The following is a 24,866-nucleotide window of genomic DNA, read 5'->3' on the forward strand; positions in this document are numbered from 1 at the left end:
ATGAAGGTGGCATCAATCCAAAAATGCAAGTCTCTGCAAAAAAAAGTGAGGTGAGTGATTTCCTAAACCGTCAAACTATTCCCTTCAGTCAGCCTCCATCCCTTCATAGTTTCAAGTGGCAGTTTCTGGCAGCACAGCACTTATCAGAGAGTCTTTGTCATGAACATGTCCCCGTGGTTTTCTGGTTAAACCTCAGGCTGGTGGAGGAGTGAGGAACAGGTACGATGAGTAATGACTATAACAGCGGCATGCGAAGGTCAGTTAACCCCTGTTGGTGTTACTGCGTTTTAACATTTCTGGGTTTCTACTTTAAGTTTTCAGTACAAGTGGACCTGATGCATGCCTCCAAATAAAGTTAAACAAGGACTTGACGGCCGTGAGCTGCAAGATGCCAGAAAAGAAAACTGGATGAAGGCCTTGATTACCAGAAAATGTGCTGTCAAGGATTTCTTATTATGGAATGTTTTAATATTCTTTGTTCACCCAGGTAAGTAATAGTGTTCTCTATATAGATTCATTATGTTTTTCCTGCAGTCATAAAACATTACAGAAAAGTTGAAACATCACACAAATACACAGACATTGAACACAACAAGAGGGCATTCACTACATGTATTTCTTTTTTAAAAACCAGTAGGCAAAGTAGCCCATCCCTCCCAGAGAGCCCATGAGAAAAGAGGCCCCGAAGAAGGATGGCGGCTTCTTTTTTACCATCCGGAAGGCGTTGGGTAGGACCGCCGACAGGAGCGTCGTGTGGATGTCGCCCAAGACCTTGCGGAAAGCGTAGCGTTTTTGCACACGCAGAAAAAAGGACTGCAGGTTGGGTCGGCTGCCGTCCTCCCAGTATTTCTTAGAAAGTCCCAAGAACTTGAGCCTGTGCAACAAGGCTCCGAGGCAGACGTCAGCTAGTGTAAATTCAGGTCCACAAAGCCACAACTCACATTTCTGACCTGTAGAGGGAAAACATTCCACAGAGACATTGATGGAAAGATTCTTTTTCAGTAAGATTGATGTCAGTTTTTTGTTTTGGCTTACCTTGATACTCTAGTTTTCTTTTCTCCAGTTCAGCCTCCACTTGATCTAGAACCATCGCTAACTCCCCCAGGATTTTCTTCAGGTAATTCACATTATCATGGTCCAAGATTTTTGCCTGAAAATCATTGCAAAATTTCAGTCAATTATTAAACAGAATTAAAATATCTGAAGCTCTTCAAGTTTCAAACCGCACTGGTGTAGAAAATCAGCATTTCTTTAAATATTAAATCTAAAAGTCAAAATCATAAAGCACATTTCAGTGCATCTATTTGATCCCTTAATCAAGACACTAATAATAATTGCTTTACTTACATTGTTAATATTAATACAACAATCTTAAGATGTAAATTATTTAATAGATCTTGTTAACTTTATTTCTAAGTATTTTATTTGACGTATTAAATTAATTATTACATTTTCCATATGTAAAAACAACGTTAAAAATAGAATCAATTAAAATATTAAAAAAGAAAAGGAAGAAAAACATGATATATGCAAAAAATAAATAATAGTAAAAATAAATAAATAAATAAGAATAATAAAATAATTCACAATAATTTAAGAAAATTAATAAAAATGAAAATTAACTGAATAAATATTAATATTTGTATATAATTATTTAAAATAAAACAAAACATCTAAATAAAAGTGACTCAAATTTGATCTAGATAATAAATAAATAATGTAACAGAATAAGACTCAGTTAAAAGTGAGTTTATATCATCTGTACTTTAAAGATTCATTACATTTTCTCCCCTTAATGGAATACAAATGCCTTTACTGTATGAATTAAGTGATAGTTGATTTGATATGTTATGCTTGAAGTTGGTTTGAAATTAAAAGAGTGAAATTTATGGGTTAAAAATACCTTAATCATCTCATCAATCCCTCAATCAAATCATTTTAAAATAACTTGATTGTACAATTAATTATCCTGAAATTAATTCTTGTTTTAGGGGCAATAAATCAAAGAAAAGTGATGGATTAATGATGTTTATTTACTGAACTCACCATGAGTTTCTTCTGCTTGGACAGGTACGGTTCTGACAGCTGAGGCTCCTCGTGATCCAACTTCATCAGCTCTGTCGCAGCATTAGCCAGGTGTCCTGAACACATACACACACACACACACACACACACACACACACACACACACACACAACAAAGAACAAACACATGGTGTGTTTATATACTGTGAGGAAAGAAGTCATTACCACAAACTTGATATTAAAATAATTTAGTTTATTTTGTCTATTTCATCTACAAAAAACTGCATTTAACTTTTGAATTTGTTGCAGAGTAAATCATCTTTATGTGCATGTCTAAAAGCAAATTTAAACTGTAGGTACTATTGGATATCATACTTTGAAATAAGAATACTGTTATGTTTGTGGTCCATTTAGCACAGAACCGACACTTCAGGGATGTGAGTGTTTAATCCTCCAGGCAGTTATCTGACTCTCCAGAGTTCTAAATCTCACCTGAACTTCCATCAACGAGCCTTTAAAGCCAGCAGTTTTTAAAGATGAGACTCATGATATTCTAAATGTTCTGTTTCTTTACATTCCTTGATTCCTAAAAACAAGTATTGCTCTGTTCTTCTTTCTCTCGGCCATATCGTTCAGAAATGTGTCAGTGAGCCACACTGCTGCTCTGAGTGACGGATTCCTTCATTAGCATACGCACACAGATTGTAGTTTATTTGACTCAATCCCACAAACACCGTCCTGCTGCTGTAAATACACACAAGGGTGTTAATACTCCAACGCTGGGAGCTTTGTGTACTCCTGTTAAGCAAAGTTTGCTCTGAACTACAATGAGTGGATATGATGAAAAGATGACATCATTTTAAAAATCTGAGCCTTGATAACACACAGAATCTCTCCTGTTGAGCCATTAATATAAGATAAATTCATTTCTTAATAAGAGGAAGTCAAAATTGTGAGATAAAAAGTCACATTATGAAATTAAGTCAAAATCAGAAAATAGTAATCCATGAAAATGAGATAAAAAAAGTCAAATATTTAACAAATTAGCTCATAACAATGACATAATAAATAATTAAAATTGTAAATAAGTCTGGGTTATGATATAAAAACGGGAATTATGAGAAAGAAAGCCATAATTATGATATTAAAAGTGATAATTATAAGATAGTGGGTCATAAATACAAGAATAAATGTCCCAATTCCAAGAAAATAAGTTTGATTGTGAGATTAAAAGTCACAGTTATTGGATTGATTGTCTCTCATGTGAGGTAAAAGTCCACATGACATAGTAAGTTGTAATTATGACAACTTACAATTATAATAATCATTGTTTTAACAACATTTATTCATCTTATTTATTTCTTGTGTTTATCAGATCTTTTCAACTTTAACAGATTTTTAATTTTGCCTTAACCCTTACTTATTATTCATTTTACTGATGTATTGGTGTTATTTTTAAGTATTTTATCTATGATTATATCTTTTATTATTATTGTAATTATTTTAGTATGATATAAATAGTTATTATTGGGAGATACAAAGTAAAAGAGATGACTTGGTAAATTATAATCATGAGGTGACAAGTCAAACTGTCACAGTTTTGAGATATTAAACCATTATTATGATATACAAAAATTAAGTCCTTTAATTTAAAAAAAAAATGTTTTATATATTTTTATTGATTTTACATGGACATACATTCATAAGAATCGAGGATAAGATGTTAAATATAGACACAAATATAATATAGTCAAAATTAGACTAGAAAGGAACATCAAGGGTGCTGGTGGAAAGTACCAGGCACCACTAAACCAACAACAGAAACCTCCCAAAAAAAAACAAAAATAGGTAAATAGAGCAAGTACAATCATTAGATAATAATAATAATAATAATATTCAATAAGTAGGAAGTTAAGGAGTGTATTAAAATGTTAGAAAAAATAACAAAAGCAAACAAAACAAAAACACATACACACACGCACACACACACACGGGGGAGAGGGGGGCTCCAGTTGCACACACATAGGTGAAGTGTTGCCAGTCAAAGTATTTTAACAGTGTACCAAATCTGCTGGATGTTAATCAGTCCAACTGCAGCCCATCAAGATCCTTGACAAAGTTCATAAAACCATCCCAAGTGCTATGGAAGTTCTGGAGGGCGCCATTTACACTGTATCGGATCTTTTCCAACTGAAGACTAGAAATTATATTACGGATGAGATGAGTGTGGGTGGGTGGAGCAGCTTTCTTCCAGTTCAGCAATATCAACCGCCGTGCTAATAGGGAAGAGAACGCAAGAGCTTTTCTCTGTTTGGTAGTTGTGGTTATGTTTGCTGGGGTTACACCAAAGATAGCAGTGAGGGGGCAGAGGGGAATATTTTTCTTGAATATTTTAGAGAACAAATTAAAGAAGGAGGATCAACATTGATCTAGTTCTGAGCATCCCCAAAACATGTGGTAAAGGGTTGCAGGCACTATTTTGCATCGATAGCAGTGAGGGTCTATGTTAGGGTACAGTTTAGCCAGGGCAGAGTTGCAGTAATGAAGACGATGCAGGACTTTGAACTGGATCAGACTGTGACGCGCACATATAGATGAAGAGTGTACATTTTTAAGGGCTGTGTCCCAAACATCATCCCCAATGCCGAAACCAAGCTCCCCTTCCCAGCGTTGTAAGTCCTTTAATTTAATAATTTGGACTTTTTATTGAATTATGACTTCATCTCCATAACATTGAAGCCATTACTTGATAAAAGAATGTATTATGTTACATATTTTAGCTGCTGGGACGGATACATTTAACATAAAAGGTGCTGAATTGAGGTATTTTTGGAATCAAAGATTAAAAATAACAGAGAAAATGCAGCAAAAATGAAAATGACATCTACATTTCTGTCAATACGTGCATTTTACTGACTCGTGAGCTGCCTTTAAAAAGTTATTGATTTTTTAAATTGCTGACACAACAAACACGTTGCTCACATTATCTCACCGTCAAAATATTAGACTTGTGTAATCATACATGAGACAAACAGCAGAACACTCTGTCTCAGTAAATCATGCAAAATGAGATGATTCTGTGAACTCTGCTTCACTTTGAGTGTTATGAACGATTCAGTGAATTCAGCTGCTACAATTTGAAGTCCAGACTGCTTCAGTTTTTCACCCAGAGAGCAGACAGACATTGGTCTTTTTGTTGTCTGTGTTTTTAGGAACAATGGAGGTTTCATGAGAGACGTACGATCAAAGTCCTCAGAGTCTCTTCATTGTCTTTTATAATTCAAAATCAAATCCATGGATTTGTTTCTCTGCTTGATTTTGTGGCTTTTGTGTTGATATTGATTTGCTGCTTTGTGAAGCATTTTGAAAAACACTTACTCCGTATTTCTGCGGTGGCATACTTTGGGATCATGGAGTCAGTGGTGAGCTCTGGATGGAGGATGCAGCCGTGTGTATAAGCGTCCATGGGCAGACCGTCGAGGAGCTGACGGTACTGCTGCACGCGCTCGTGGAGAGGTGATTCTGCATCGGGAATCAGTGGAGCCACCGTTTCTGTGGGCGAAACAGGGACGTGAACACATTTTAACACAGCACTCAACAAGTTCATATAACACACACACTAAGGCATCAAATATAAAACTGGAGCCTGATGTTTTGTTTTCATAAAAGTCCCAGAACACCTGAGGTTTCTAAGCAACTGTTGTTACACTTTCTGCCCCTGAAATAACACAATCCTCAGTGCTTCAGCTGCCAGACAGACACACAGCATGGTTACCTGGTAACAGACAACACCAGCCTCGACAACACATGACATTTAAACATTACTGAAGCAGTCTGAATAGAAAAGCATCTCCTGGAAACTAAAAACTATCTCTTAGAAGACTCAACTGTTGCTGCAAAGACCCAAACCCAAGCTGTAAAGATTATGGGATGTGTTTGGATGATCTTGCAGAAGGCTGAGATGTTAAGAACGGTTAAGTTTGACCCAAGATGAAACACAAATCTCTAAAAGAACAATGTGCACAGAAACGCACAGCCATAGTTTCATAAAACACAACGTAAACTTGTACCGTAGTTGACTACCATAAAGTTTTGACACTTGGTGCGTTGCATTTGTGAACGCTAACGTCCAAAATCTTCACCTGCTTTTACCAAGAGGCAACCTCCAGTCATTAAAATATGAAGCCTATGCGAAAGTGTTAAAAACTGCAGTTCATCGAGCGTCCACTAGAGGCTGGCTACAGAAACACCGGAAACCACATACACACCCATTCAAAGAAGACCACCCTTACAGCAGAAATAAACATGTTTACAGCCTGGTTCATTGACAGGCGGGCACCCAGTAGCTGTTAGTAAAAAGGCTTAGGGCCCGCCTCTTTACCTCACACTAGCTCCACAGAAGTTATGTTGAGTTCAGCATTTCCAATATGGCTGCCACCAACGATCACCTTCAAAACGTGCCTCAGAAACAGATGGGTGACGTCATGGATACTACGTCCATTTATTAAACAGTCTATGGCCCTTACCCAGACCTTTCCCTGAATATTTCCGCAAGTCAGTGTTAGCAAATGTGAAAACACAACAGGAAATACTCCCCAGAAATTTATCCCAAGCGAGCAGGTTTGGGCAAAGACCATAGACTGTATAAATAATGGACGTAGTATCCGTGATGTCACCCATCTGTTCCTGAGCGCTGTTTTGAAGCCAATCGTCGGTGGGAGCCATATTGGAAATGCTGAAAGAGTGTGAGTTAAAGAGGCAGGGTTTGAGCCTCCTCGCCAACAGCTATGTGTTCCCGTCTGTCAATCAAGTCAGTCATGTCCTTATTTGGGCAAAAAACTTGTAATCTTAATATCTTCTGAACCGTCGCGTTAGAAAAAAATCCCCCATACAGTGTGTGCCCATAGAGAAATGAGCTATCTGTAAACATGTTAATTAATGCTGCAAAGATCGCCTTTTTTGAATGGGTGTGTGTATGTGGTATCTGGTGTTTCTGCAGCCAGTCTCAAGTGGATTCTCGATGAATTGCAGTTCATAACACTTCCGCATGGGCTTCATATTTTGAGACCGGAAGTTGCCGTTTGGCGAAGACTTTTGTATCATGTGTGTGACCAGCACAAACCTGAACAAGCATCTTGTAACAGTGATGACTTCTGCCCATCGTTTGCATGTTTGCACTTTCTGTTTGTTATTGATAGAAATGTAAAAAGTGTCATCATAGTGCAAATCTCTCTTACTTTATGTTCAAACATTAAACTGAGGCTTTCACAGCCTGCTTCCTTAGATGTCATGTCCTGCCTCCTTAGACTCACCTCCCGCCTACCACCCCGCTCATCAGACAGGGAAGACTTCATGCCATGAGGGACGTGTATACAAATTCTACTTCTGAAATCTTCTGGGACAGAGCTCCTGAAAATGTATAGACTCCACATGAAGCTGTGAACTTAACTCTGACATTTAAAAGGATTTCACACTCAGGACGTGTCGGTGTGAGGTTTAGAGGAGCTGTTACAGAGATTGTATTCTCTTTAAACTGAGCCGGGCTAGTCGTTTCCTCGTTTCCTTGTTTCCTCTGCCTCGATGTAAAGCTAATGTTAGCTACAGCTGCTGGATCAAGCTCCACACAGGCAGGCAGTTATCAGAGTGGTATTGATCTCCTTATCTACCTCCTCAGTGTAAAACCACTTCTCACTCTTTGTGCAGCTTTTTCCCCCAAAATGTTGAATGAGTTCTTTTAATAGTGTTACAACCGAGGGAAGCAGTGTAATATGTTTCTGTCCTCATCCTTGTGTTAGCACTCAGCACGCCGGCTGCACGCCGCTCGGCTGAGAGGGACGGTGTTCAACTTAATGACCTGCTGCCGAGACTCAGACGGAGCAGAGTGAGCTTTTATCTCCGTGCAGGGTCACAGCCGGCGCAGCGCAGGGACAAAACTGACAAAACACAGATAGCCTGCTTGAGGATGTTCAGAGGAGCCTGAGGAGGGTGGAGCTGCGTCTGGCAGAGCTCCAGAAAGCTGAGTAATCAGTCCTAGGATCAGCATGCCGCCCTCAACATGCCATGTCCTGTATGTGTTCTGCTGCAGAGCTGAGGTGGAATATTTCTAATGCTTAAGAACAATGCACAGAGTATAAGAGCAGCTGAGGTCTTCACTGTCTGATTGTTGTGAGTCGACAATAGGTTTTCACATAACCAGAGCACCCTGCGGCATCTCAACAACACTGTAAAGTAGTCTGAGTTGGCACCACGCTGCTCTGAAATGCTATAGGAGTCTGTTTTCTGAGACATTGCACTTTCCAGGCCAGCTGCAGGCCACGCTGCCAGCATCCACCGGGGATTTACACGCAGAGGAAAAGCACGTCTGTAAGTTTGATCTAGCAGATTGACTTCTGGCTGAAAGCGGGACCATCTTTAGGTCTGCTTTGAGCATGAATCGTAATTATTTGACATTAATACGATTGAAAGACAAAGCAAATAAAGCAGAAGTGATATCTTATACTTCAAACCCCAGGGGGTAATGGATGGGTGATAACTGCAGATTCAAGCACAAGTTGTTCTCAAAGAAAAGAGCTCATTAATCTGCGTACAGCATGCTATAAAGCAGTAATTAATGGGTCTGAATGAGAACAAGACATCAAACACCAGGGTCAGTTATGGTCCTCCAGCCTTTTATTATTCAGCAGGCAGCGAACCAGATCTCCTGCAAAGATTTCAGGCGTCACTGCTCCACACAAGTGACCACGAACGACGCCAAGACCAGAGCGTTCTCCCTCAGGCCGTCACTGGTTCGAGGCTCTCTGGACATTACATAACATCATGTTTCAGCTGACGAGTCTATAGGACACGCCGCCCACGGATACTGTATCACAACACACAGATAACAGGATTAAGTGCTTCATCTCAGTGTGCTCTTACTCTTGGCGGAGGCTGCGGTGACATTTTTAGCTGTTAATCTGAGTCATTTCATCACGCCGCACTTTCCACATATTGACAAATCTTTACTTTGTTACACTCTGCGTTTTAACGGCGATTGCGTGTTTAATAATGAAGTCTCTGGCCGCCTTGTTTGTATCTGTGTCTCATCCTCGACTGCTGCGAATTTCCCCCAAGAGATCATTCCAATTTCATCTAATCTAATCATAGGAGTTCATCTCGGTGACATTGCTGCAAAGACATTGTAGCGACGGCTAACACAGTTTTCACAGCACAGCACACACCGACACACACTTTACAAGAACGACAGATGGCCTCCAACTGCTTCCAATGGTCTTTGTTTGCTAAACTGGAGACATGCAGCCTGATATTTATGCAGCTCCAGAGCGATGCTGCATCCAAAATATTGTTTTAATTTGAGTCAGTTGGGTTTTTAGTTAAAGAGCTGGTGGATATTTGTGAAACCACATTATATCTGTGCCTTACCTCCCACAAAGGTTTTCTCCAGGTAATCTATAATCTGGTTGTAGTCACTGATGATGGTCTCCCCGTGGAGGAAGACGGGCACCTCCTCTCCCAGGTTCAGCCTCATGAACCAGGGCTCCTTGTGCTCCTGCAGCGGCAAGCTCACGTCCCGCTCCTCGCAGATCAGACCCTTCTCGTTTATGACTAGACGTACCTGCAATCAGAAAAACATGCAGCATGAAACTATCTTCCATCCAACGAGAGGGAAAGATGAGAAGTTAAAAGCATGAATTTACTGCTCTGTCGTCTTTATGTCAGAGGGGATTCAGTCCAAATTGAGAAACAGACGACACACCTCACGATTTCTTATGATAGGAATTCATAATGAATATGAACCGGATGGACTTCAGACTCAAAGCTCCTATCTTAAAGAGCTCATGGTGCCTTATTACCCCTCTGGAACACTACGCTCCCAGCATGCAGGCCTGCTGGTTGCACCTAAAGTCTCTACAAGTAGTATGGGAGGTAGAGCCTTCAGTTATCAGGTCCCTCTCCTTTGGAATCATCTACTAGTCAGGGTCCAGGAGGCAGACACCCTCTCTACTTTTAAGAGTAGGCTTCAAACTTTCCTTTTTGATAAAGCTTATAGTTAGAGCTGGCTCAGGCTTGGACCAGCTCTTAGTTATGATGCTATAGGATTAGACTGCTGGGGAAACTGACACACCGGGATCCTATCTCACCCTCTCCTATTAAAGTTACTAACCATAGACCTTTCTGGAGTCCCTGAGCTCCCTTGTCTCGTAGGTTCCTCTGGATCTCTGCTGCTGTGGACGTGCCAGACTCCAGCTGCTACAACTACTACTATCCGTCTCCCCACTATCATCTCTCTCTCTTCATCTCCCTCTATCCCTCTCTCCAACATGGTCTCAGCAGATGTGTGTCTAACATGAGTCTGGTCCTGCTGGAGGTTTCTGCCTGTTAAAGGAAGTTTGTCCTTGCCACTGTAACTTGCTAAATGCTGCAAAGTGCTCTGCTCATGGTGGATTAAGATGAGATCAGACTGAGTCCTGTCTGTAAGATGGGACTGGATCTGATCCTGTCTTGATGTTGGATCTTTTTTATTTATGACCTATTGAAAATTGACTTTTATACAACAAATGAAAGGTGTGATCTTTGTGCTTTATTCAACAAACAGCCTCGGCTTTGAGTGATTTTGCATAAGATTGAGATCCGGCTCAGCATGCTTAAATTTGACCAAAGACCTTCCCGGGCAGTCAGGCTGCATAGCTAGCAGGATGAAGGATAAGCCAAGGTCCATGGAGAGCTATTAGTGGAGACAAGATTAATGAAAGGAGATGACACCTGGGCTGTAAAGTGCTACATTTGGCTGCTTAAGGAGGAGCAGCTAAATGGGAGTTTAGCTGAACACAAGCAGGCACATCGTTATGAAATACAACTGAATGATTTAGTAAGACGAATGACCACAGCAGAGGACAACAGGAACAAAGCTCTGGATGCAGCAGGAAGTCAGAGACATAACAAAAGTGTGAAACATCTCTGTCCTTCAGTAAATCAGAGACTTCTGTATGAAACAGTGAAATATATCAGTCTACCACAGCTGAGGTCTCCCTCTGTGATGCCTACAGTAACACACTCACTGCTGTATGTTATATAATAATATTAGTCACTCCTCAGTAATGATGCCAAGTGGTTCAGCTGCTGGAGCAGCACAAATAAACTCCTCATACGAAACAATACAAGTGTGATACAACTGATACGACTCATGTTTATACAGACAGACTTTCTAAGTATTTATACGTCCAGACTTTCTTTACTTCTACACCGTCACACTTCAGAGAGTCTGTGCTTTCACCCTACTAAATTGATAAAGGTGTTGTGTCCTTTAATGCGCTTCTCACTGTTGCTACGTTATGAAAGTTATCATGCAGCACTTTGGCTTCCCTTAGTGACCATTAGGTCTGTTTTAAATGTTCTAAAGGCTTCAAATTCTGTTTAGTCAATTCAGTTTTAAAAAGAAGACATAAAAAGAATGAACAGAAACCATGTGGCAGCATTATCAGCAGCAAATTGTACCTTGGAATAAGAGTGTGGTTAGTTTCTCCCTCCTGTTGAACTTTGTTGTCAAAGATTGACATAAGACAGTTGATAAGTCCCGCCCCTTATTCATTCTGAAGGATTAGTAAAGGGGAGGTGACATTGGTGAGTGTGCTGGTGTTTCAGACTTGAACTCTTTTTCAACTAAGAGCAAAAACCAGTTGACACTGACGGCCAAATTCCACTGATCCAATAGGTTTCTATTCTAGTCAATGTGTTAACTTCCTCTGGATCCGCTCCGTTGCGTTCTGGCTGCGTCTCTGACAGAGACAGGTCTGAGTCCTCCGGATCAGATACACAAGACTTCTATTTTTGCCGGATGCCGGAGCACGACGCATCAATCTCAACAGAGCAGATGGAGCGGGACAGGAAGTCAGGTTTCACCAAAACAAAATGAAAACACCCGGTTAATTTTCAGAATAAAACACTCTGTGTTATCACCAGATCGTATTTCACTTAACTACAACAACAAACCAAAGTCATGATGAGCGGAGCCAGGCCTGGAGTCAACAGGTCAGAGGTTTTCAGAGGACCATGAAGAGAACATGGATGAGGAGAGGAGGAGGAGGAGAATCCTTGATTCAGTGATTACTGTGGGAAAAACTCAGACACATGACTCTAGCTGTTCGGCGGTCCAGCTCCGACCGGACATGGATCTGGTAGTTTTGAATTAACAAAAACAGCATTATTGGACCGAGGCCCTAAGGTTGTCAGATCTTTCATTATAAAAGCTCACACAGGGACGACCTGAGAGCCGAGTGGTTGAGGCGCATGGCAGATGGCCGCCAATGCCCTGAGCAGTGAGTGCAGAGTCTGCTTCGTCCAGTCTGGACTTTTGCTGCATTTCATTCCCCTGTACTCCTTGCTCTCCTGTTTCTCACCACTAGCACGTCATATAAATTTAGAAAACACCCTAAAATGTCTTTAGAGAGGTTATAAAAAACATTGTTCAGCATTTAATGCACTTCCTGTACTTTTTGTGGCAGCTCCTTGTACAGAAGCATATTGCTTTCACTTGAGGCAAAATAAAGTGTCTCTGTTTTTCTGAAGGGTTGTAGCTCACCTGCTTTAATGCAAGCTGTAAAGGGCAGAGACCTTTCTGCAGCGGCTCAATTCTGGCACCGACTTTTTACTGTAAATCTTCCTCCCTCTCTCTCTCTCTCCCTTCTGACCAAATTAACAATAAAGAAGCTCTCCAAAAAGTCTCAACACTGTCTCATGAAGCTCCTTCTTAAATGGTTGACTATGCACCTGCTAACACCATGACACAGTGCCCTCTGCACGGACAGCAAACAGCAGAGTTACACTTACACGGCGAGGGTATTGAAGGTGTAAATCTCTAACCTGCAGGCCCTCAGGTCGCCAGAGCTGTATTGATCCGAGAAGCTGGCCTCTAAACGTGGTGTTAGTCCACAGCATCAAGCTCCATACATCTCTATCTTTTTTATATCACACTGCATCACTCACTTGAATTACATGAATACACTGTATGACCCACTTCAGGCGATGGAAGCACAGCTACAGCGGCTGTCAGTCGTGAAGTATTATAAACTCATGGGGGTGAAAATGCAGTGCAGGAGAAATTCAATGGCTCAGCTTTCCTCGCCTCTCACGAGCGTGCTGAGGTGTACACAGACGTGTAAATAATCCCTCTGATGATGCCGTCTGCAGAGAGAGAAGTGATTCTTCGGTTATTATCTTTCCCTCTTTGTCTCATTTCTTCATTTCGGTCTCTTTGGACAAAAGAAACAAGTTTTCAAGTTACACAAGATCTACTAAATATAACACCGTCTGTCAAGGTGCGGTAGGGAGGCTTCGTGTTCATCGTGACCAGTCGTGATGGAAAGCGTTTTCTTTGTATTGAGTCACAAAAGCATTCAATTCAATTCTGTCAGAGAGAACAACCTCGTTCTTGGCCTCTTAATCTCATAAAAGCAAACCCCAGCCAGCCCTTTACAGCACACATCAGCTTGCATAACAAACAGAGAAGCACACCAGTGTTACAAAATAAATGTAATGGGATTGCTGTGCATTTTTTTAGAGAAGCAGCGTCACTGAAACTCTGCGCATTGTTCCAAATATGCACGCCTAATATAGTCTGTTCCTTGACAGCAGACACACACTTGACGGTGGAGTAACTTCACATGCTGCAGCTCCAGGATTGAAGTGATAATCGTGACAGTGAGCCCGGTGTTTACCCTCTGCTGAGTGACAACCGGCACAATCAGCAACCCAGACTGGAGTGGATGTGAGCCAACAATGAGGGCCTTTTATAAGTGACACAACAACCTCAAGCTGAGCATCTCCTCAAGGTTGACTATCTTAAGCGGAGAGGAAATATACTCAAACATCAGCCTTCAACTCATAGAGGCAGAGCTGAAGCTGTTCTCGGTGCATGCTGGGAAGAATGCAGGGAGAGAGGATGCGTTTATCCACTTCTCATGAGAGGAGTATCTAACTAATCCTATAATGTGGTGCATGATACCAAAGCACAGGCGGAGTCAAACTCACACAGGCTAATGATTACTTTTAGAACTGATGGATCTGCATATTAGCCCTTGTAAGTCCCGCCCCCTTTTGTATGTGCTCCAATCAAAGCTTAAGCTTCCCCCTGGTGTTCACTGTAAAGAGAGACGGTTAGCTTTGTGCACATCATGTAGGTGCAGGGAGAGCAGAAACAAAAATAAGAGAGGAGCCTGCACACTCACTCAATGCCTCAAAAAGTTGAATAAGCACTCTGATTATTAGAATTTTTGTTGCATTGAGTAAAGCCTGATTTATACTTCTGCATCTAATCCACGCCATAGCCTACGCTGGAGGTTTGCATAGCTTCCTTACCTACGCAGAGGCCTACGCACATAGCTGACGTGCACCTCCTCCAAAATGTAACTTCACGTAGAATCGATGCGGACCGCAAGCCCTGTGATTGGTCCGCTCGGCGGCATTGTATTTCCTGCATTTACAGCACTTCTGTTAACCTCGCTCATCGGCCGCACATCAGCATGTATTTCATCTCCTCCTCTCTGTTCTTCATGTAATCATGTCTGTATGATAAACAGCAACATGTATCAGCTGTAGATTAACAGAACACGCTCTGAATCTCTGTGGAAAAGTAAACAGAGATCGTAGCGGGGCCGGAAGGAGGCGACCGACCCACAAGTATGTGGTGCTCATGTCCGCGTCAGCCCATGTTGCCATAGGGGAGACGCAGAAGTATAAATCACCCTTAAGTGTGAGGCCGGCCTTGAGTGACCCTTGATACTGTGTCTGCATGGAGGGTGTTAAATCTACTCCTTCAACCAAAAATGATGCTACGTGGAAATAAGAGCTCAGTTTAGCCTCATGCTGCAGTTTGAATTAGACCCCAGTCCAAGGAAGATAAATCAGACTCATCATAACAGGAGCTTTATATTTCATCACCCTTTGCCTCTACGCAAAAATGTGTCACTTGTGGTGGAGTTGACCCCTCTGGACATGTAGTGTTTTTCCAGGATGAAGACTGCATTTCCCATGAGCACCATCACCCACTGTGGTAAAGATGTGGCTCCTGCCAAAGCGTGCAGTTGTTGTAGAAATTAATGAACACAGATCTTCTTTTTTAACACTACTTTTCTTTGTTCTAAACGACTTTTCACAGGATGCCAAGTGATGAGGTAATGTATGGATTCATAGCTACGACAAATTAACTGTAACAAGAGAACAAAACTTTGTAAACTCTGATTTATTACCATTAGTTAGCTTACATAAGATGAGCAGACATATCGGTTTAACGTTCCAGGTATCATGATGTGAGCTACGGTGTCCCAATATGTGTCTGAATAATGTAAATACACACAAGAGCAGTGAACCATTACAACATAATAAATCCTGTTCATAGCCATTTAGCTCTTTTAGCTAGCAAAGCCCTGGCTGTAGTCAATCAATCCATCGATCTTTATTTATAAAGCGCTAAATCACAACAAACGTTATCTGAAGACTCTTTTCAAACAGAGCAGGTCTAGACTGTACTCTATGTTCTATTATTAACAAAGACCCAATATCAAGACAGAATCAGATCCAGTCCCCTCTTACAGACAGGACTCAGTCTGACCTCATCTTAATCCACCATGAGCAGAGCACTTTGCAGCATTTAGCAAGTTACAGTGGCAAGGACAAACTTCCTTTAACAGGCAGAAACCTCCAGCAGGACCAGACTCATGTTAGACACACATCTGCTGAGACCGTGTTGGAGAGAGGGATAGAGGGAGATGAAGAGAGAGAGAGATGATAGTGGTGAGACGGATTGTAGGAGCTGTTGCCGCTGGAGTCTGGAACGTCCACAGCAACTCCATTATCAGCCATGAAGACAAAGCATTATGCTTCAGGGGGAGTGACAGAAAATCTGACCTGAGCACAGGCGCTATCAGTATGAGAGTGAGACTATCTCAACATCAGTACTACTCAGTGTGCCTTTAAGCCCAGTTTATGCTTCTGTTTAAATCAGTGTTGCAGGTTAAATAACCCAACCGTAGCTCCTGACCCTGCAGCCTGATGTTTACCTACACAGACAGAAACGGCTGATTGGTAGCCTGGATGGCTTCAAATCAAATCTAACAGGGACATTTAGCTTTATGCTGGATCTTAGCAGGCTGCTGCACACAGATGACTTTCCCATGACTCTAAAACTTGACTGTGACTAGCAGTTTGAAGGTACATACATCAGCATCTTGTTGCCTTGTCCATAAAAGTTAACATCATATATATTTTCTTCCTAAGCTCAAAGAGGCTGCTACATTTCCTGATGTCCTGAACCAAATCACACTTTGGGAAATTGAAAGATATTTGAGAATTTGAGCTTCAGTCCCCATCAGAGTCTCTCTATAACGTCACCAGTTTGCTTTTCTTCCCCTCACAGATGTTCCTCCTCCAGTAAGACAAAACAAAAGCGACCCCATACATTTGAAAAGCTGCATTTAAAGAATCTTTGTTGAGATTAATCAGCTGTAACAGTTGCTGATGATTTTACTTGTAGATCAATCCACTGAGCAACTAATCAGCTAATGGTCTCAGCTCTAAAACTCATCACGTACATCAATTAAAGGAGTGTTCTGTGTTTAGACAGAAGGCACAGATGGAGGACTGGGCATGAACCACTGGTTATCATCTCTTATTAATCGACTTTCTTGCTGATCACCCGGCTGTGTTAGACACTTGATTCTGATTGATCACAACCTCTTGACAGCTTCTTGACAGCTTTTATTAATCCCGAATAAGAAGAACAACACCAGAGACGACCAGATCACACACATCAGATCTAATCAATCCACGGAAAGGAGGTCCGGCATATTTTACAGCTGCTTGTTGACACTGACGCAAAAATGTTAGTCTCTGTTTTCTTCAATTGTGAAAGATCCCACACCTCTCATCCGGTCCTAAAATATGAAGCTCATGCCGAAGTTCTAAAAACTGCAGTTCATCAAGTGTCCACTAGAGGCTGGCTGCAGAAACACAGGAAACCACAAACACACCCATTCAAAGAAGACGATCTTTACAGCAGAAATAAAGATGTTTACAGCCTGTTTTTTTTATAACTCGTTATTTTCAAAGATCGTAAACTTGAGTGAGTTTGCCCAAATAAGGACATGAATGACTTGATTGACAGGCAGGCACCTTGTAGCTGTTAGCGAAAAGACTAAAGGCCTGCCTCTCTACCTCACACTAGCTCGGAAGATGTTAGGTTGAGTTCAGCATTTCCAATATGGCACCCGCCGACGATCGGTTTCAAAACAGCGCTCAGGAACAAATGGGTGATGTCACGGATACTGCTAGGGATGCACCGATCCTACTTTTTTGGTCCCGATACCGATATCGATACCTGGTCTTTGGTATCTGCCGATACCGATACTAGCCAATCCGATCCTGGTTTTGATTTAACAATCTCTATTCCTTAATGTGAGGATAGAATCATGTTTTGGCAACTTCAGGCTTTTCTGACTTGATGGTGAACTGTACCTGGATTCCAAGTGCTAAACCAGAGGCTGGAATCCCTTAATGTCAAGGATCCAGAACAATTAAATCCAATAACCTGTCCGTTTTTTCACACTTTGAATCCATTAATAGAAGGTTTCTTCCTTCTTTGCAGTCGGCTACAGTGGACATAAACTTCCTCCTTTGGGCTTCCATTATATTTTTCAGGGCGACTGCCATCCGTTTAAACATTACCGCTGCACATGTTGCAACTTTCCAGCGCAGTTGTTAGCAAAAGAAGCTCGACATGCACCTAAACTGCAGAGTCTCTGTAGTTATCCTCCATCGTGCTCCACCGGGCAAAAATGCACAGACCAGCCGACGCTGATGACATAGGAGACGCACATGGCTGTTGTAAACACAGAAAAGCATAGAACTGAGATGAATAGATCTGCCGTATGGATCGGCACTATATATCGGCCCCTTGTCACCGATATCCAAGCTAGCTTTTTGAGTCCGATCTAGCCGATATCCGATACCAGGATCGGATCGGTGCATCCCTAGATACTACGTCCATTTTTTATACAGTCTATGGTCAGAACTTTTCTCAACAACATGTTGAATTCTTTCTTAAACAGTCTAATATCATCACTACCTTAATTTTTAAGCTTTTTACTGACTCTCTAAAAACCCCATCAATCATTAGCTCCTGTCAAGAGATGCGAGTCCACTCACACGTCAAGGGGCTGGATTAATTAGTCCAGTCGGTGACATGTTTTGACACATCCATCAGAAACACCCAGGAGCCCAAAGTCACATCTCTAAACTGCTTGTTTTGTCCCCCCACAGCCCACAACAGAGACTCACATCAGATACTCTCATTTTTTTAAAAACAAGCATCAAATAGTGATGTATAAGAGAGAGGAAGAAGCAGATATTTTGTAAGGAATATCTGTTTCAAATATAAAACTAGATGCACATGCTGTTTCAACGACCGAAATGTTGATTGTCTGAGTGTTGCAGCTGTGCAGAGACAGTGTTGTGCTGTAGATGTTTGTACACAGCAGAGATTATAGATTTTAAAAATGAGAATTCAACTTTTATAGCTATGGGTGAAACAAAGCTGCAATCTCATACATAACCGGCATGGTAAACTTTTAAAGAGCTGAAGTTTCTTTATGATCACAATGTTAAAACGTTGTGCACTCCATTATAAGTTACAGTCATGGATGCAATTTCGTCTGAGAATACGGACGATGAATCTTGTAGAGACAGACGACAGAAAACGTCAAGCAGGAGTTGAAACTAAGTTACAGACGTGAGCAGAATCAGAGAAAGTAGACACATCTGTAATGTTTGGTTTTGTCTATGAGGAGTTATAAAGATCACCAGCTGACCTGTGACTGCTCAGGCTGATCACAACCATCGATCTTAAGTCTTTCTGAACACTCAAAGCACCTTTATACTTCTTGTCGCATTCACCCATTCACATCACATTCACTCACTGATGGTAGAGGCTGCTATAGTAAGAGTTAGCTAATCTCATTCACACACCGCTGAACAACAGCAGGAGCAGTTTGGGGTTCAGTGTCTTGCTCAAGGACACTTCAGCATGTAACTGCTGGAGCTGGGATCGAACCGCCAACCATCCAAATTATAGAGGACCGACTCTACCCACTGAGCTACAGCCGCCCCAGCAGCAACATGACGTACTCTCACTTTACTGAGTAGCAAAGTTGATGTATTTTGATAGATGTCTTCTGCTCCTGAGGAACTTCTATCATGTTAAAGACAACCTGGACGGTCTTTTAAGTTACATTCAAACCTAAAGCAATGACGCCGCTTTCAGCCCCGATGCTCTGAGATGATGGAACAGCCTGCCGGAGGATCTGAGAGGAGACTTTGACAAGTAAACTAAAGACCCTTCTATTTAGTCTGTCTTTTTCTTTTTTAAACTTCTTTTAATTTATCATTTTAATGTCACTTTATAGTTATTTTAATATTCTATTGTTTTATTTATTTTTAACTCTTCAACTTTTATTATCTAATTATAAATTGTATTTATCTTAGACTTTTATCTTTACTTTTTTTTATTTTCTCTATCTTTTATTCACTTATTTGTTCACTATTTCCTTTTTTTATCTATACACATTTAATTGTAATTGGTCTCTACTTCTAAATCTATTTCTGCTTTATTTTTAGTCTTTTTTTTTTCAATTCATATGAAAGGGGATCTATAAATAAAGCTTGATTGATTGATAAAGCTAACTCATCTCACGTTTGTTGCTTTGAATGATTTTGAGTTGCCCCAATAAGTCTCTAAAGATTCTTCAGCTAGTTCAAAACGCTGCAGCTCGAGTATTGACTAGAACTAGGAAGAGGGAGCACATTTCTCCAGTGCTAGCTTCTCTACACTGGCTCCCAATAAAATGTAGAATAGAATTTAAAATCCTTCTTTTAACCTACAAAGCCCTTAAAAATCAGACACCCTCGTATCTTAAAGAGCTCATAATGCCCTATTACCCCTCTAGAACACTACGCTCCCAACATGCAGGCTTGCTAGTTGTACCTAGAATCTCTAAAAGTAGTATGGGAGGTAGAACCTTCAGTTATCAGGCCCCTCTCCTTTGGAATCATCTACCAGTCAGGGTCCGGGAGGCAGACACCCTCTCTACTTTTAAGAGTAGGCTTAAAACTTTCCTTTTTGATAAAGCTTATAGTTAGAGCTGGATCAGGCTTGGACCAGCTTTTGTCATGCTGCTATAGGCCTAGACTACCTGGGGAACTGGCACACTGACACACTGGGATCCTAGCTCACCCCCTTCCCCCCAACCCCTTCATCACTTACTTTAACTCTGCCTGTCCCATTAAAGTTACTAACCATAGACCTTTCTGGAGTCCCTGAGCTCCATTGTCTCGTAGATTCCTCTGAGCTGCCGTAGACGTCCTCCTGCTGCGGACGATCTGGACTCCAGCTGATACGGACGTGCTGGACTCCAGCGGCAACAGCTTCTACGACTCGTCTCATCACTATCACTTCTCTCTCTTACTCCCCTCTATCTGTCTTTCCAGACCCAACTCGGTCGAGGCATGATGGCTGTCTAACATGAGTCTGGTTCTGCCTGAGGTTTCTGCCTGTTGAAAGGAAGTTTTTCCTCACCTCTGTAACTAGCTAAATACTGTGATGTGCAATGCTCATGATGGATTAAGGTGGGGTCAGACTGAGTCTTACCCTGTCTTGAAGTTGGGTCTCTGTTCATAATTTGACATAGAGTGGTCTAGACCTCCTATGTTTGTAAAAGAGTCTTGAGATAACGTTTGTTGTGATTTGGCGCTATACAAATAAAGATTGATTGATTGATTGATTGATTGAATTTGCATTTGAAGGCATTTTATTCTGCATTCATTGACAAAACTGGGAAGCTAACCGGACCAGTTAGCATTTGTAGTTTCTCCCAGTGATAGCAGAATACAGGACAGCATGGACATGACTTCAGCTCTCTGCTACTTTACCAGATATTAAAAGTAAATCAGTTATATTTCCTCTGAATACACTTTGTTTATCAGTGATCAAGAGCGCCAGGTTAGCAAAACACAAGTTTCTTTCCTTTTACCCGCCACACACTTACACACACACACACATTCTCTGTCTCTCTGTGTGTTTCATTCGTCCCCCATAGTCACTTCTTTTTGATCATCTTTTAATTGTTGTCCCTTAAGTCCCTCAACGTTACGTTAAAAATAATCTTGAGCTATCACATGAGACTCATTGTGTTAAATTAACACAAACTAGACTTTAGTCAGTTTACACAACACACAGCTTCTACAGTTTATACTTCCCCTGACGGTACGAGTCCTGTTTAATAGCTTTGTGTTTTTACTCTACTTCTACTTTTACACAAACACAGATTCCTTCCATGTGTACACCTACTCGTCAATAAACCTGAAACTGTCAGATCACAGAGGAACCGTACATCAATGAAATTAACTTTTTATTTTCCTGTTGAAGTCATCGTTCAGATCACTCTTTGCCATTGAAAGTTTCAGCTTTTACAGTAGCAAGCGTTTTAGAGTCAGTATGAACTTTTCAAACATAAACAGTGACCTCTCAGTACAGCTCCCTAAAGCCTTGTTTATCCTGCTACATTGAATCAACGACGTAACCTACTCGCGTAGATCTGTGTAGCTCCCGTACCTACTACCTACGCACGTAGCTGATGCACACAATGTAAATGCCCTCAAGCTTTTCGGCTGAGTGTTGCTGCACGACACGGACACATCGGCACACAAGTATGTAGAGCTCATGTCCGCGTTAACCACTGCTGCGTAGGGGCGACGCAGAAGTATAAACCAGCCTTTACCCCACAGACTGTAGAAAACACAGATGTAGTCTCAGTTAGATGTTTTCATAGCGGCCGCTTTTATTGGAAATACTGACTCAACATGACTTCTGGTGAAGCTAGAAAAAGGAAAAGAGGTGAGGATGACCTGTCCGTCAACTCAGCAATGCATCTATTTATACATATTTATGCATAACTCCTAGCCTTTACTATCTTGACTCAGATGCCTAAAGAGCATCCCTGGCTTTAATCATAGACTGTATAAAAAATGGACGTAGTATCCGTGATGTCACCCATCTGTTTCTGAGCCCTGTTTTGAAGCCAATCGTTGGCGGCTGCCATATTGGAGATGCTGAACTCAACCAAATTTTGTCCGAGCTAGTGTGAGGTAAAGAGGCGGGCTTTTAGCCTTTTTGCTAACAGATACAGTGAGCCTGCCTGTACATCAAGTCAGCCATGTCCTTATTTGGGCAAAACTCATAAGTTTAATATCTTCAATACAGAGTTCTAAAAAAATTCAGCCCTCACAGTGTGTGCTGATAGAGAAATTAGCTACTCAGACCTAAACTGTTTTTTGTACCAGGCTGTAAACATGTTTATTTCTGCTGCAAAGATTGGGTTTTTTTGAATGGGTGTGTATGTGGTTTCTGGTGTGTCTGCAGCCAGCTTCAAGTGGACACATGAGGAACTGCAACTTTATCTTGTTTCCCTTTAGCATTGGCTTCATTTTTCAACACAGAATGGTGCTGTTTGGATAGCTTATACGTTAAGGCATATTAAATAAGTGAAACATAAGTTTACAACTCAAGTTCAGAAGGAGTCATCTGCCTTTTTTGTGTTTCCAGGAAATGAACAACTCTCAGAATAATTAGAGAACCTACAAAAATGCTTTCTGTCCATGTAAAGCCATATGCTGCAATTTAATTAAGCTGACAGTCATTAAAATATAGTAAATATGTGATTAAAAACACACAAAGGGAAATTCACACAGAAACTTCAAGGTGAAAACCAGCCAGTAGCAGCTGTATGTCTTCTTAAAATGATTAAATCAATGATCAGCTGTTTTGGGCTTCCTTATGTGGTACCAAGGTGAAGAGTAAAGTGATTGTACTCTGTAAAATCAGTGTAACCTTCCTTTAATACAGTATTTATGAATAGAAGCCCTTGATCTTACACATTAGCCTACCAAGCCTTCCTATAGCTTCACTCTGGTTCTCTTAAACAGCTCACAGTTAAAAGTCAACATTTTTCTGACACATGCGTACTGAGCAGGAGAGGCACAGGTGAATGCTTGCCAAGGTAATCAAAGGTAGACCTCAAGGAGCCATAATAAGATACCAACATATGGATGGGATCAGCTGCAGAGGGGGGAGATGGCCTTTGGTTTGTTTTGCTCATCATTTGAATGAATTATTTAGGATGTCATGTTTCAGAGCACGTAAAGGTGGTAACCACATCTATCAGCCACGAAGAGATAACGCGTGTCAGTGAGAGGGTGAAGCTGGTGATATATGGAGGGTGATTTATGCAGGGTGGAATGACAGACAGCACACCACAAATCCGGCTTCACATCGAGGAAACGAGCCCCATGCTGCAGCGCTCCTGAACGCCTCATATAGCAGATCTGCCCAGCTGCAGGATCGGATTCATATTCCGGAGGTCTGTGCACGAGTAAACATGCACAACAACAACAAACATGCTGTGATCATAACAAACAAACACAGGCAGCTCCTCCAGCATCACATCATGCAGAAGAGATGTGGAGCCACCTCCATTTTCAGCCTCCTTTGCTCTGTGTGTTTTCCTCCCCCCTTACCTTTTGGGAGGTGAAAGACTGCGTCCAGTGGTACAAAACGAGCCTGTCTTTGTTGAAGGGTTTGGGCTCCGTCGTCGGTTCCTCGCACTCCTCCCCGTCTGTGATTTTGCCTTCTTCATCCATGGCTGAGATGGGCCACCAGCTACAGTTGGTGGGGGTAACATGGTTGGAAGACGCCATGACAGAGCGTTTTGTGCGTGTGGAGGAGAGGAGAGGAGCGAGGAGGGAGAGACGAGGAGAGAGAGAGAGAGAGAGAGAGAGAGAGAGAGAGAGAGAGAGAGAGAGAGAGGATTTCAGCAGCTCGAGCTCAGCATCGTCGGTTCAGCAGCATCCGGATGGACAGCTCCGGTGCTGAAATCCGCCTCAACCTCCGAATAAAACCAGACTGGACAATAATAAAAACCCTTAAACTGATAAATCTACAAACCACTTCAGCTTCACACACTATCAACCCAACGTGTGGCTGTGTTACATCACACGAGGAGCTACACGCAAACATGCGCGCTGCAGACGCGCCTCAGTGGAAGGTCAACCTGCTCTCTGTAAGGACATGGAGCCAATAAATCACAAGAGCTGGTGTCAGAGATCAATCACTCCATATCAGGTTTATGCAAATTCACATGCACGTGCAACTAAACTTCAATGCAATATCAGCAGATTTTATGATGACTTGTGAGCAGGGGCGGAGCCAGACAGTTTTGACCTGGGTGGCCAAACTAGAGCACTGACTGTTAAGGGGTGGCCAGACGTGGAAAACATTAGGAGCTTACCCCAAACCTAGTAGGGTTACCTCCAATAATCACATCTACTTTAACTTCTTTTCATAGAATAATTTAAAGGACAGACTGAAAATGATACAGATGCCTCTTTATGACCTTCAATAGCAAACAAGACCATCAGCAGCAACACTGACACCTTCTCTGTTGTCAGTTTTAATGCCTGAAACCGCCCTGGGGGGTAGGTGTCAGACCAGATGATGGACATCTCGCTTCAGAAACAGCCTTTATTTGACTGTTTTCATGGAAAATAATCACAATGCCTGATAAAGTTCACGGTTAAAAGACAACAGGATGAGGTTTTTGTTGAAAACATTACTTTTGCATGTATAGGACAAGAGATAAGAGGTATCGCTTTGTCCACAAGGGGGCGCCAGAATCGATACAAAACAAAAGTTCCTCACAGCAGCTTTAACAAATGTTACAAATTTGTAGATTTCTAATGTTAACA

The 24,866-nt window shown here is 41.5% G+C and overlaps 1 protein-coding gene across 1 annotated transcript; it reads right to left on the reverse strand.

Moving 5' to 3' along the window:
• Positions 1-598: 598 nt before the first annotated feature.
• Positions 599-23,869, reverse strand: gdap1l1 (ganglioside induced differentiation associated protein 1-like 1). Its single transcript, XM_034695007.1, has 6 exons — positions 23,640-23,869; positions 9,444-9,636; positions 5,403-5,576; positions 2,047-2,141; positions 1,036-1,150; positions 599-950 (listed from the first exon to the last, which is right to left on the reverse strand). Exons 1-6 carry the CDS (start codon positions 23,817-23,819, stop codon positions 607-609), a joined length of 1,101 nt encoding a protein of 366 aa, XP_034550898.1. The 5' UTR covers positions 23,820-23,869; the 3' UTR covers positions 599-606.
• Between the last annotated feature and the right edge of the window lie 997 nt (positions 23,870-24,866).

Source organism: Notolabrus celidotus, chromosome 11, assembly GCF_009762535.1.
Source record: "Notolabrus celidotus isolate fNotCel1 chromosome 11, fNotCel1.pri, whole genome shotgun sequence".
NCBI classification, from domain to species: domain Eukaryota; kingdom Metazoa; phylum Chordata; class Actinopteri; order Labriformes; family Labridae; genus Notolabrus; species Notolabrus celidotus.

What these genes read in the sequence shown, in the direction of transcription:
- gdap1l1 (XM_034695007.1), bottom strand. Translation starts at nt 23,819, where the DNA reads ATGGCGTCTTCCAACCATGTTACCCCCACCAACTGTAGCTGGTGGCCC. An exon ending in TGCCACCGCAGAAATACGGA is followed by an intron (nt 2,142 to 5,402) that starts GTAAGTGTTTTT and finishes GTATGTGTTCAG; the next exon opens with GACACCTGGCTAATGCTGCG. An exon ending in AAGAAAACTAGAGTATCAAG is followed by an intron (nt 951 to 1,035) that starts GTAAGCCAAAAC and finishes TTCCCTCTACAG; the next exon opens with GTCAGAAATGTGAGTTGTGG.